Genomic DNA, 14,562 nt, shown 5'->3' with positions numbered 1-14,562 from the left:
GAATGGGCAGATGGTGGTATTAACGTGTACGGCCCAGTGGAGTGAGTGATCGAGCTCACGCTAGACCTGTATGCTTAGTTTTTTTTTTTTTTGCTTAGATGGGTGGACGAGCTAACAGCCCACCTGATGCTAAGTGGTTACTGGAGCCCATAGACATCCACAACGTAAATGCGCCACCCACCTTGAGATTTAAGTTCTAAGATCTCAAGTTTAGTTACAACGGCTGCTCCACTCTTCAAACCGAAACGCGTTACTGCTTCACGGCAGAAATTGGCAGGGTGGTGGTACCCACCCGCGCGGATTCACAAGAGGTCCTACCACCAGGAAACAAGAGGTCCTACCACCAGTAACAGCGCCCCAAGCGGCAAACGTACGCAAACGATCCCACTTCATACAAATATGAGCTAAGTTTTACGCTATCGAGAACTTTATAAAAACCCGCACTAAGCACACTGGTGTTAGGTTGTTACCAGAACCCGTAGATATTGAAAGGTGAATGCCACCACCATTGAGGTCGAAATTTCTCGAAGAAGGTGTACAGTGTCTGCACATTCAACAGAATGTATGCTTTCTTCGCGGCAGAAATAGGGGTGTAATATCGACGCGGCGGGCGCTTTTTTTTATTGCCCTTGTAGGCAGACGAGCGTACGGCCCACCTGATGGTGAGTGGTTATCGTCGCCCATGGACTTCAGCAATGCCAGGGGCAGAGCCAAGCCGCTGCCTACCGCTTAATGCTCTCCACAAGCCTCTTTTAAAGAAGAACATGTTATAGCGCTCGGGAAACACCGTGGAGGGAAGCTCATTCCATAGTCGGATGGTACGTGGCAGAAACAGTACGGGCCTTAAAAGCGCCAACTAGTTTAATACGAAGTTATATTCTTTCAACCAACGAAATGATGTTCTTAACAAACTTTGCCTGGTGTGTTTCTTGAGGCGCGCTCATCAAAAACATTTACGTCGCCGCCGCTCTGAACGATCATTGAAAGAGATTTTGTTACGTTAACATGAAATTATAACTTATTAATTATATCGAGGGGTGACTATTTGGTTTAAATGACATTTTTGCAACTTTAGAGGAGAGCCATTTAAAGTTTAAAATTTGAAAAAAATATCATAATAAAAAAATGTTCTTCAGCTATTTCAATGGACTAAGCTTAATTGAAGTTCATTAAAAACATCGAACTGTTGATGCTAATACTAAATAAAACGCACTTTTAATTACAAAGATAAATGTCGCGTATTGAGCGTATATGTCGCTTAAACCAAATACCCTTTCACCACTCGATTTGATATATACAATAAATGGGTACCGTCTTGAAATCCGTCCGTAATCCCTAGGTCGTGTTACAAGGGGCTTACACAGCGTATCCAGAGGTGATAATCCTTTATTTATTTAAAAATATACAAAAGGTTTTTCGCTAGTAAGCTATCATCGGGTACGCCTGTTGTATTTAAAAGCAAAAAGCACTTCACGCACTTGCTGTAAGTATTCCAACCAGTAGCTAGATACTACGGGCAGATGTATGAACCAGATAGATAGATCTAGATATCATAGCTACTAACTAGATACCCGAGCCTGTAGACCGAATGGTAAATAGTCGACGTCGCCCAAAGCACGTCATTACGGATCCTCACGATCCATTAACGGTGCTTTTAGGTACCACAATCACCGATCACTGTCCTCGTTGAACCTGTCGCTTGCGACGTACGGCTCGACGAGCGAATTAACCCATAGACACAGCCCACTGAGTTTCTCGCCGGATCTTCTCAGTGGGTCCCGTTTCCGATCCGGTGGTAGATTCTGCGAAGCATTGCTCTTGCTAGGGTCAGTGTTAGCAGCACTCCGGTTTGAGCCCCGTGAGTTCACTAGGGCGAAACTGAAATAGACTCTCAAGGCTATCAGAATAGGTAGGAGAAAAAAAAGGTACTAGAACTATCTTAGTACTATTAGTCGTAGCTCGTAGGTAATAATAGTATATCCTTCCGTTTTATCAGTCGTATATATAAATGTAAATCTCGCATTTCTCATTTTCACTTGATCATTTTCTACGTTTTGAATACTTTACCATTTTCTTGTCGTAGACAATTAACCTCTTATTAGTTGATATTTCAATTTTGTTTTATTTACCGTCAAATGTTCTTGGTTAGTTTCTTTGTTCGAAAGCTCGGAAACGCGACATTAACTTTTGAAAATAATTTAAATTACGCTTATATATATGGCGTTATTAGGTAGGCAAGCTCAAGGCCCATCTAATGCAAAGTGGCCATCGGACCTCATAGCCAGCATACCACCACTCCCATTGAAAAAAAAGGGTGCGTGTACTTACGTACGCGCGTAAGAAGTTATACTTTATTTTTATTAAATTTATTTCTTTTTTTTAATTTAAATTTTAATCAATTTGAAAAAAAATCGATTAAGCAATATCTTCAAACACGCATATTGGACATCCCTTTTCTTGACATCTTATAAATTCGGTAATTCTCGGTACGGTTCGGAAAGTTCACCTGCGGCTATATTCAGACTCGCCAAGTTACGTTGGTCGTATTGTAATGAGCGATTTAGTGGGCAACTTCATTCCGTTAATTTTGTGTCACGGTGCGCGCGCATCGTAAAATTTCACTCTCATCAATTTTTCATAACGCGCCTAAAGAAGTATAACTTAAAAAATTCGAAGTTTTAATTTTGAATATCGACTGTTTCACTTTAGAATCTGAAACACGTGACCGTCTCGCGAGAGAAATGTACAGAATGGTAGGTACCACACGTGCAAGTCCCCAATACGACGCACCAGCTGTCTACGCCTGACAATATCTCCCGAGCGCAGTATGCCCGGTGAAATACTTTAAAAAAAACCTTCTGTCAATTCTGCGATATAATTTACGACATACGCATTTCACAAGAGCGACATCACACAAATCAAATCAAATAATTTTTATTCAACATAAATGAAAGTACATACTTGTTGAACGTCAAAAGAACTACCGCCAATTCACAAGAACTAGTCTCCGTCCTGAGAAGAATTGGCAAGAAACTCAGTGGGCATGTCTTTTTTTTTATTAATATTAGATTTTTTTTTAATATTCACAGCCAAAATAGTAAAGATTTTAGTAGTTCTTTCCAGCCGTAGACATGGTTTAGTTTATATTTTGAGTGCCTTCAATTGGCTAATACATACGTGATGGTTACATTCTGAAAATAGATGTCGGTGAACTGTCACCGGTGTCTGGCCAGCGAAGAGATTTGCGATTGAACTTCAGTATATATATATATATATACACGTACTTTGATAATCAGTTATGAAATTATAGTTCTTGGGGAAAAAATTAGGTCGCACGTCTTTAAAGTTTGCTATTCTAATCTGTCTGTTTGTTTTTACTTCTCGTTTTCCGTGTAATACGATAAAACTGTAGAAATTTGAAAAAAAGTCTTCCAGGGAAATTAGCGTAATCAAAAAATATTTAAAATCGCCTACCTTAGCAAAACACATCAATTAGGTACGTAATAGTTACGGAAAACTACATTAAGCAATTTTGTTTACTTGCTAGTAAACATATTTCTCAGTTACTATGATTTAAAAACCAAACCAGTGATATATGTACAAAGCTGAAATAAAAACTTACCTTTCAAATAATAATACAAAAAATGTAAATCGATTAATAGTTGACGGAGTTCGCCTATCAAGTACACAGAGCCTTTTTTTTTGTATTGCTTAGATGGGTGGACGAGCTCACAGCCCACCTGGTGTTAAGTGGTTACTGGAGCCCATAGACATCCACAACGTAAATGCGCCACCCACCTTTGAGATATAAGTTCTAAGGTCTACGGAGTACGTATTTAATTAGAAAAATTGGTACCCGCCTGCGGGATTCGAACACCGGTGCATCGCTCAACACGAATGCACCGGACGTCTTATCCGTTAGGCCACTTCAAATTCCCCTAGAGGCCAATTGCATAAGGAAAAGAACGGATTTTTTTTATTGCCCTTGTATGCAGACGACCACACGGCTCACCTGATGGTCAGTGGTTACCGTCGCCCATGGACTTAAGCAATGACAGGGGCAGAGCCAAGCCGCTGCCTACCGCTAAATATATTGAGAGAAAATTATGAATTTGATATTAAGCCGTAAAATACCTTTAATTATAAAACAAAGTAGTTCAGATTGTCATACGTATAACGATGAATCTGTCTTCATCGTTCACGATTTTGACAAACAATAATAATTAATTACCGTCTGTAGTCAACCAACATTCTTTTAGTGCCAAGTTCTTTTATTCTTAATAGTGACGTCTCAGAAGTAATGTAAAAGTCAACCTTATCTGTTAACCCAGACAGTTGAGCCAATGATCCACCTGATTTTGAGTGATTACCGTTGGTAATGAACATTCGAAGACATCCGGTGCATTTGTATCTAGAGATGCACCGATGTTCGAATCCCGCTGGCAAGTACAATTTTTTATAATGAAATACGTACTTAACAAATGTTCACCACGATTGACTTCCACGGTGAAGGAATAACATCGTGTAATAAAAATCAAACCAGAAAAATTATAATTTGAGTAATTACTGGTGGTAGGCCCTCTTGCACGAGTAGGTACCACCATCCTGTCTATTTCTGCCATGAACTAGTAATGCGCTTCGGTTTGAAGAGTGGGGCAGCCGTAGTAATCATATTGAGACCTTAGAACTCACATCTTAAGGTGGGTGGTGGCATTTACGTTGTAGATGTCGTTGGGCTCCGGTAACCACTTAACACCAGGTGGGCCGTGACTTCGTCCAAGTATCTAAGCAATAAATCTAAAAAACAACGGGTTACTAAAGGCACAGCCAAGCCGCCTATCAATCTACGACTTAAAATAGAGTTTGCTTATGCTACAGTTTTTAATTTTGTCTTCGATAACCCATCGATGAATGTCACTGCGTATAATGAGATATAAGGTTGGAGGAGTATCCACGTGTATTTTGATACGCTTAAATAAAATTGGTTATTACGCAAATGTATGCCCTGTTGTCGATTTCCATATGCGACAATGACCATTTTCCACCAAGGGAAATGAGAACCGCTCCGACGCACACTATAACATCAGTTTTTTAATTTTGTAAGTGTGTCAATTCTTCGTCACGTCTATCTTCACCGATCTCTTTGTATCGAGATACATTCTACATAAAGCCCGCATTGGCGCCGTGCTATTTCTCAATTTTTCCAATATCAAAGTGTTTCTGGGGTGAATTCATTGAGCTCCTGAACTGAGCAACAAAATTATTTTTAACTTTTAAAATAATTCTTTATTTGGTTATTCACCAATTTCCAAATGAAATTTCCTTGTAGGTGATGCGCAGATTTTCTTAAATTAGCTACCGGACGCTCGTAATAACTTCGTTCGTTGAGGATTGATCTTCACGAATTTGATCCCGGAGAGAAACGCGGTGATGGTAGGTATTAATTACGTGCCAACACACATTACGGTGCTTAACTTGGACACTTCAGAGCCTTTCCAAAGACTGATAATAATACAATCTTACGGAGAATTCATTGTACATTGTAAAAATCATTAATTGTCAATTCCATTTCTCTCACAGACAATGAACTTTAATCCATGTTAAAAAAAAAACATATAATAAACGATTTCCCACCAAAAAGTACTTATTTCAATGTTTTAAAAATAATCGAATTTCAAATGAGCTATCAAGAAAACAGAGCTTCCAGTGCGCCTTATAAAGCGAAATTCGTTTCACTAGATTTACCAGCCATTTAAATATACCTATTTCTATCATAACCAGTCAATATGACTGGTGTATAGAAAAAATGCTCAGTGATTTCCAGTTTTTATTAATTATTTTAAATAGTAAACTAGTATTTGTTTTAAATGTTCTAACCGAATTTCCCTACAAAGACGGCTGGGTGTCGGGTCGGTCACGGCGCGACTGTAACCAACGTATTTTGAACTTTCAACTCTAAAAATACTTTTCTGGTGACCCCGCACGACGCGGGCGCAGTCTGGCCGCCCGCTGAAAGGTCCTGCCACGCTATACGCGCGCCCTATGCCCATACGAAACTGAGCCGTTAATTAGAATTCAAATTAAAAAAAAAAAATACATTCCTTTATGAGTGATCTTTAGAAACATTACTGAATTAAACTAAATAACGCGAGTGTTTTTGTTTTGTTGTGAAGTTCTCGGTTTGGCTGTTATGCGTAATGTGAATAGTGTGTGCGAGCACGTGATTGTGTTATTGAATATTATATGTCGAAAACCCGGAGAAGATCCTTGTTGTGGTAATTTTTAGGGCTGTATTTATTTACTGTTTGTTTTATCTGGAGTGTTTCTTAGAAATCATTTAAATCAAATTATCGCTCTTTGTTTGTAGTATTATTACTGATAAGATAAAGCAATTTAGTGACAATATTAATTGTCTAATGCAAGAAATTTTGATAGTCTTAAATGTAATTTATTTATAATTAAATTGAAAAGATAAACGAATCATAAATTTGAATAGACAAACAATATCATTTATACTTTTTATTAGTTGAAAAGAATATTGACGAGGATTTTTAGTAATTTCTTCTTGACCGAACTGTACAGTATTCGAAATGTTAACTGACAGATGACGATCGCTAATGGACATCAGCAATACTAGAGATACGACCAAGCTTTCTTTATAAACCTTGTTTAAAGAAGAACAATGTGTCATAGCGGGTAGGAAGCACCATGGAGGAGTTTAATTCAGAACTGAATGCTATGTGGCAAAACTATGTATTGAAACGCATTTATGCGCGGCAAATCTATGTAGTCGGGGTAAGCTCTGCTCTAAGTCGGGCGGGAGATGGTAAAATGACGGTGCCATCTTGATTAGTTCTCCAGAACTCCTCAAGTTTGCCTCGGGTGTCAATTTATAATAATGTGGGAAATGTGAGAACCATTTTTTATTTTTTATTCTTTTTTAGAGAAAATACTGAATGAATAAAAATATAGATTTCACTCATTTATTTCACTGAGTAACTGTTCGGCAACCGAATCTGGAATCGGTATCAATTCGTATTTATTTCTCAAATTTGTTTTCAATCTCCTTATAGTGCGAAGCAAATAATTTTTGTGATAATTCAATTCGCTATAATCACTGACCGTTGGTCTGAAACCACTTCTGTTCTGTTTCTTGTGTGCTTTATAACAGCCTAATATTGGAGGGCATTTTTTTGTTACGTCGTAACGCAGTTCTCCTTTTTGTGGGCTCGTTATGAGCATTGGATTTGTAGATAGAGTGGAAGGAGGTGAGGTTTTTTCTGTATCTGGTGAGGTTTTTTCTGTATCTGTAACTTTTGGTCCTTCGGTTACAGTGTCTGCTTTTGTCGTAATTGTCGAATCACTTTGAGTCACAGTTGGAATGGCAGATGATGTGATATCCCGTGTTGTCGTAACAGGAGTCACTATTGTGTGTGTGACTATTGCAGCAGTAGTTGGTTTATTTGTTGTTGTTTTTGCATTTAGGGTTGTCGTTGGTAACGTTTGAATTGTTATTTCGTTTGTTGTTTTATTAGATGGGACAATCACGATCGGAACTGGATATGGGAATAGCAGCACGTTTGATTGTGGCGGAAATTGATTATTACACGTTGAGCATACATTTTTACAGCAGGGCTTAGGTCTGTAGCAATCGTTGCAAGAACACTTACAATAATTTAAATCACGGAACGATTTCCTTGGGCGCTCTTTATGTTTTTTTCGAGATTTATTACTATTTTGAAATATCTTTTTATTATAAGTTTCTTGATAATATTGATGGTTCCACATCAAATTTTGGTAGTGGGACTGTATCTGCGGCATTGGATTCTGGTAGTAAATTTCTTGTAAAGGAACGGTAAATTGAGATGAAGCCCAAACGACAAAATCCATTAAATGTATTGTGCTTATCTGAAACAATAGGATTATCGAGAAAGTGAGTTTTGTAAATGGACAGAATAGGGTTTTTAGGTTCACAAATCATTAACGAGTTTTACACAAATACATACAATCATCAAATTTAAATTATTTCCGTGAAAATTCATGTCGATTCAATAATTCCATATTGTTCGTTCTTTATCGGTTAAAACTATTCGTTCTATTTTAAATTTCCACGAGCAGAATTTTCACTTGAATGCGAAAATAGCAAGTCGTAAATGTTTGATTATTATTTATGATATGAATAAAAATATGAATTTTTAACAATTTTTATTTTACTAAAATATAGAAGAATGAAAATACAATAAATATACTACATTAAGGTATACCAAAAATATATATTATAGTAAACATTGAGTAAAATTGTTGTTAATTTAATTTGACACTCTTCGTTGCATCAGTCATTCTATGCTGAGGAGATATGGACGTGGGACTCTCATTGAGATCCCTTCTGTTGTTGTAAGTATGTTTTACAGTGCTAAAAAGATGTCCATTCTATTTCATGATACGTTTTTCTCATAGCAATTACCATTTGCTTAACCTTCCATTTTATTATTCGTTTATATTGTAAAGTTCGCAGAGTCGCTTAAAACCGGGTGCTTCCATCATATTGGGGAATGATATGGTAGGATCATTTTGAGCATCAATCAGTCAAACTATTTTGATGATGTTGACGGTTGACTAATAAACCCAAAACGCTAAGTATAGGAACACTAAACTGAAAGTTTACCTATTCATTTAGAAATTCTGTAGCTCCTTCATTTGTCGTAACTTAACCATTAATTTCTTAGCCAAATTGTCCGGTATTGGAACGATCCCATACTTAGGCACCCAAACAGGCATGGTCCGTCTTGCCGTTGTCAATAAATACTTAGATTTGTTAGATCTATTTATTGCGCGTAAGGAAGGTTCAGATGGTGTTTGTGTTACCGGATTGGCTGAAATCGTCGGATTTGTTTTTGTTGTTTGAACGGTACTCATTGTAGTAAAAGTTGGTACAGTTATTGAACTTATTGGTGGTATTGTATTATTAATTTCATGGCTTGGAGTTGCAAAAGTGTTTTCTGTTGTCTCAGAAGTAGGATTTGTTTCATTCGTCTTAACATATTTCATTGTAGAATTCCATTGTGAATTCAAAGATAATATTAAAGGGTACGGATATGGTATTAAGACGATGTTGGCCATCCCTTGAGTGTTGCAATTCGAACAAAATGGCTCACAGCATTTTTCTGGGTCTTCGCAGTTCCGGCAAGAGCAAGAACATTCATTTCCATCATTATAATCATTATAATCTTGTACTCTAGTTTCTTGCTTATAATCACTGTTTTGCGAATTACGTACAAGATTTTCATAATTAAAGCCGGTATCATACATTTGCGTGCTATAATAATTAGGTATGACACCCACAGAAGGATTTGTAAAAGGAAATCTGTATTGAGATATTGATATTTTCGGGAATAAGGAAATTATTTGCATGTAGCGAATCTGAAAAGAGATGTGTTGTTGTCAGTGACACATAATGTGTTACAGAAGATTAATTTGTAAAATTATTAAAATATAAAGCTTACTTTTACGAGTTTAAATGGTCATATTTAGTGAAATTATATTTTTAACAGTAATTTTAGATATTATTTTAGTCCCACATTTTTATTATACGTCATTAAGACCATACATATTGGACATTTGTAATGAAGAGGCTATGTGGTGCGAAAGAACAGAGTAACTTTCTGGTAGACCGGCCCAAGGACCGCTGAAGTAGAAGCAGGCCTAAGTTTAGATGGTTGGATAGCGTTGAACAGGACACAAAATACTTAGGGGTGATAGTTTGTAGAAGGAATGCCACGAATAGATCGGACTGGAGAGATTCACTGGACCAAGCTGAGACCCACCTGCGGCTGTAATCCCTCAAATGACTATGATGATAATCTCTATATATAAAAATGAATTGCTGTTCGTTAGTCTCGCTAAAACTCGAGAGCGGCTGGACCGATTTGGCTAATTTTGGTCTTGAATTATTCATGGAAGTCCATAGAAGGTTTAAAAGGTAGATAAATATATCAATTCTCAGAAAATAAACAAAAATAACAATTTTGTTTTCCCTTTCATGTGTCCCCCGCCCGTCGGATTCCTTTTGTATGTTCTAAGTTAATTTTATACAAAAGTTTAGGTCTTTTATTTATCGATTGAGGCACTACGAAGTCTGCCGGGCTAGCTAATTTCATTATATAAATTATAGTTAGGTATTATATAATATTTACATAGATTATGTGAGCTGACGTAAGCATCGGTATTTTAACTCATTACTACAAATTTGTGGGCTTTTTAATTAATTATACAAATACAACTTACAAATTTTATAAACATTATCTTGAAACAAACGGAACGCTCAATTTCTAATTGTTTCACAAGTACATTGTGCAAATACTGGTATATCACTAATTGTTGCGAGCAGGTGTGGACTATGCCGTAGTATAATACGTTTTGATTCTTTTTTCATTTACGTAAGCCGATGCATTGTTCTTGTATCGGTGCGATAAAATTTTCTAGCTTATTACTAGGCTTTAATATTTGAAATTTTTTTCAACTGGAATACTTGGTTGTTGGATAGGTAGTATATAATAATATGGAAAAAAACAGAAAAACTATAAAAAAATGTGATAATTTTATTTTTTGCTAATCTTATGACGTAAATGCTTAAAATTGTAAAATGTAAAGAAACAATAGAAATATAAACATAGAAACAAAAAACGGCTGAAGTAAAAGAGATAACAAAAGGAGAAACAGGAAAAAAAATCCTCCATGTGGCACTTTTTTTTTCCTACCTAAGCTGGTAATCTAGAGTGTTATGCTAGCGTAATCGAGCGAGTAGATGAGCTCACGGGACTCTAATCAGACAACCTATTGGACGTTGCAATGGATATACTACTGGAGATATACTGAACTCAAGGAGAGTTGACGTTAGCACGGTCGTAAAACTCACGCCAAAGCCCTACGCAGCAGGATAAGAGGACATGCTGCGGCGATACCCGACGTGATGTAAGACGAGGTCAAGAAGAAGCTTGGGTCAGTATTGTCCTGAATAAAACGCTGCTGAAATACTTTTACAAAGACATGGGATATATGCGAACAATCAAGCATCCTGACCTACATCGGAAACATGGTAAATGATACACAATGTGATTTATTTCTAATAACCTGGAAAAATATTTTTTATTGGTGTTAGAACGTTTTGTGAACCAACACGGGTAGACACCATTCGGGTAGATTCGGTTTGAAGAGTGAGGTAGCAGTTGTACTATAAAAATGGAGTTCTTAGAACTCGTGTCTCTAGATGGGTGGCGGCATTTACGTTGTAGTTGTCTATGGGCTTCGGTGACCACTTAACACCAGGTGGACCTTAAGTTCGTACACGCATCTAAGCATCAAAAAAACCACAATGGATAAGTGACTAAGCGTAGCAACGGAATATGCTAGATGACTTGAAATATCTACACTTAGCAGTAATTGATTGGCATGAAGAAATAGCCACCTTTGGCTATTGCTTGAGATTTTGTTTGACCTGCATACATATTGTATTTACGGTCTTGTAAATACTTATTTGATTACAAATTACATAATAAAATTAAAAGAACGGAATTTATTACGTGCAATGTAATATGTAGGTATAAAAGTTACACAACAAACTAAATTGAACAAGTATGTTATATGCATCGATCGACGCACAAAGTACCTTTTTTTTTTTTTAACGTTGGGGAATCCATTTACGTATACCCGGTCGAGGGGGTAAGAGACTGGGTTATGTCGGACTCCGGCGCCTCCAGAGAAGAACAGGGAGAAGAAGAATACAGGGGTCCTCCTATTCTCCCAATTCCTGCCGGGAGACTACGCCTTGAGAAAGGCGCGCGAGGCACTGCACGGCGTCAGCCACGCAAGAGCTACCCCGCAAAACCGACTGCCGACTAAACCCCATCGAGCCCCATCACTCCGACTCCACGAAACCCACGGTACCGCAAAGTGCGCGCCGAAACGCACAAAGTACCTACGATACTAAAATTAATATTCGTTTGAAACTATTCGTAGGAAACGGGTCGAAGTTTACAAGACGTGACCCGAGTTTTAACAAGTCTCGAAATAAACGCGCGAGCGTCGGTTACGTATGTACGTATGTACGTACCTACCCGAGATTTATAGTGGTGTTTTTAATAAAACAACAAAATAAAATGCTACTTCTGTTTAGTACCTTAGTAGTTAGTATATTAGAAGAAATATGTTCTATATATATATAAAAATGAATTGCTGTTCGTTAGTCTCGCTAAAACTCGAGAACGGCTGGACCGATTTGACTAATTTTGGTCTTGAATTATTTGTGGAAGTCCAGAGAAGGTTTAAAAGGTAGATAAATATGAAAATGCTCGGAATTAAATAAAACAATATAACAATTTTGTTTGTCCTTTGATGTGTCCCCCGTCGGACGGATTCCTTTTGTTTGTTTTAATTTATTTTATACAAAAGCTTAGGTCCTATATTTATAGATTGAGGCATTACGAAATCTGCCGGGTCAGTTAGTTTTTTAAATATATATGTGGGAAGGTATGGCGAAATCTAGTGGATATTTAGTTTACAAACAAAATCTTATAATCTTTCAAAAAAAGCTATTCGGAACGTCGTCATGTCAATTGCTGACTGTCATTTACATTTTCTTATTTTAAAATAAAATTAGTGTGCCAGTGTGAATTGACAAAAAAGTACCGATCTTCTCACTTATATTTATTATATTTATTTAACTTTAGATGTTGGTAAATTTAAATATTAGACTATCTTAATAAAATGTAAAAATCATATAACGAAAAATTGATGAAGTAATTGATGAAGAGATATCGAAAGTAGAAACAGATAAATCCCTATCTAGGACACGTTGCAGTGGATATACTCCTGGAGATATAACGCTTGCAGGACAGAGGACAGGTCGTAAAACTCATGCCTAATGCCTATGCAGCATGATACGGGTAAATGTTTCGCCAACCCCGCATAACATGGGATAAAGACAAGAAGAAGAATTAGACGAAAATAAGTTTTCGAAATCGACTTTGCGATGAAGGGATAGCGTCGTTTATCGATTGTCAAACCGAGAACTTTGATTGAATTGAATTTGTGAATTTATCGGTAGATGGTATCATGGGCTCACACGAGTAGGTACCGATCATGCACAGCCTCTGTACAACCCAATTTAGTTTTAGGGTCTACGTTGCGATATCTACAGTGATAAAAAAATACAGATTCTGAAATTAGCTCTTCGAAAATTAATAAATGCAAAAACCGTATTGCCTTCGGTTTTCTTGAGTCCTAGAAATCATTAAAAACATTTTTACGGTTCAATCTCACAGTTTTGAACGTAAGATTGGTTTTAATTATATCGGTAAATAACAAATAAAATTGATTTGGTTATGTTACAGTCGAAATTAACAATTATTCGTTACTTTTTAACATCTTTACATTACGGCCAAAGGAAAATGGCGCGAATTCTCATCTTAAGCTGTAATAAATAACATTAGAGAAAATAATGCAAGGTGTTCTTATTTTAAAAGGGTTAAAAACAAATTACTTCTCGTGTTAAATTAACTATTACACTAAAATTTCGTGTAAATTTTATAAAAATATGCCGATGTAAAAGTATTTATAGATTAAAAGTAATCTCACATACGAGTAGCAGAGATAATTAAAAATCAATTTACCTATTTCTGCCGTGAAGCAGTAATGCGTTTCGGTTTGAAGAGTGGGGCAGCCGTTGTAACTATACTTGAGGCGTTAGAACTTATATCTCAAGATGGGATGTACGTTGTGGATGTCTATGGGCTCCAGTAACCACTTAACACCAGGTGGGCTGTGAGCTCGTCCACCCATCTAAGCAATAAAAAAAAATCCAAACATAGACTTCGATCCAGGTCGTTTGCCCATCTAAAGTAAGAGAAAAACTATTTAAGCCGGTATTAATTGTTTTTCTTTCTTTCTTTATTTATTCAGGCCACAGGTGTCCACTACCGGACATAGGCTCCTCCCAATTTACACCAGAGAGCCCGGTCTTAGCCTGTCCTCTTACAGTTCTTATAATTTGATTTATTTGTGTATAATAAATATTGTAATGATATTATTAATTAATAGTGCCTTTTCGCTTAGTTTCTATGAACGAAAATTGGGTCTATTTACTCTTTTTTCACTTATTAATTTCACGTATCAATTACAATCATAGCGCTCAATACCACTCGATTAGCGTAGTGTTGCTCTGGTTGTATTTAGTGAGCCGCATTCAAAGTTTGTATTCAGGAAAAACATATTCCCAAATAATCTCAAAACAGTTTTGTAGCAAATACTTCAGTGTGTACATTACGCGTCATATTGTTTGCATGTGTGCCCAGGGCGTCGGGTCACGACCTCGCCGGGCCGGAATTAGCTCTGACGTTTCTGGCCACCTGCCTGCCAACTGCTAAGCACCACGCCAAACATACATGCGACATATATTTTGTATATAATGTATTAAACGAAATCAGTACGTTAACGCACATCAATGTTGGCCAAACATGGGCATGTTAGGCCAACATTGATGTTGGTTATATAATAATGATGATATTA

General features: G+C 36.9%; 2 protein-coding genes across 2 annotated transcripts; both read right to left on the bottom strand.

Annotated features, from left to right (window-relative positions):
* Positions 1-6,969: 6,969 nt before the first annotated feature.
* On the bottom strand, positions 6,970-11,985 carry LOC134199208 (uncharacterized). Its single transcript, XM_062669574.1, has 2 exons — positions 11,666-11,985; positions 6,970-7,908 (listed from the first exon to the last, which is right to left on the bottom strand). Exon 2 carries the CDS (start codon positions 7,888-7,890, stop codon positions 6,976-6,978), a length of 915 nt encoding a protein of 304 aa, XP_062525558.1. The 5' UTR covers positions 7,891-7,908; positions 11,666-11,985; the 3' UTR covers positions 6,970-6,975.
* On the bottom strand, positions 8,191-10,396 carry LOC119628849 (uncharacterized). The gene is made up of 2 exons (XM_038012649.2): positions 10,285-10,396; positions 8,191-9,420 (listed from the first exon to the last, which is right to left on the bottom strand). Exons 1-2 carry the CDS (start codon positions 10,297-10,299, stop codon positions 8,674-8,676), a joined length of 762 nt encoding a protein of 253 aa, XP_037868577.1. The 5' UTR covers positions 10,300-10,396; the 3' UTR covers positions 8,191-8,673.
* Positions 11,986-14,562: the final 2,577 nt, after the last annotated feature.

Source organism: Bombyx mori, chromosome 8, assembly GCF_030269925.1.
Source record: "Bombyx mori chromosome 8, ASM3026992v2".
Taxonomy (NCBI): domain Eukaryota; kingdom Metazoa; phylum Arthropoda; class Insecta; order Lepidoptera; family Bombycidae; genus Bombyx; species Bombyx mori.
Note: the sequence above shows the minus strand (reverse complement) of the source record. Positions and strands in the feature narration are given on the sequence as shown.

Bases quoted from the DNA above. Each gene is read 5' to 3' on its own strand.
- LOC134199208 (XM_062669574.1), bottom strand. From the start codon at position 7,890: ATGGATTTTGTCGTTTGGGCTTCATCTCAATTTACCGTTCCTTTACAA.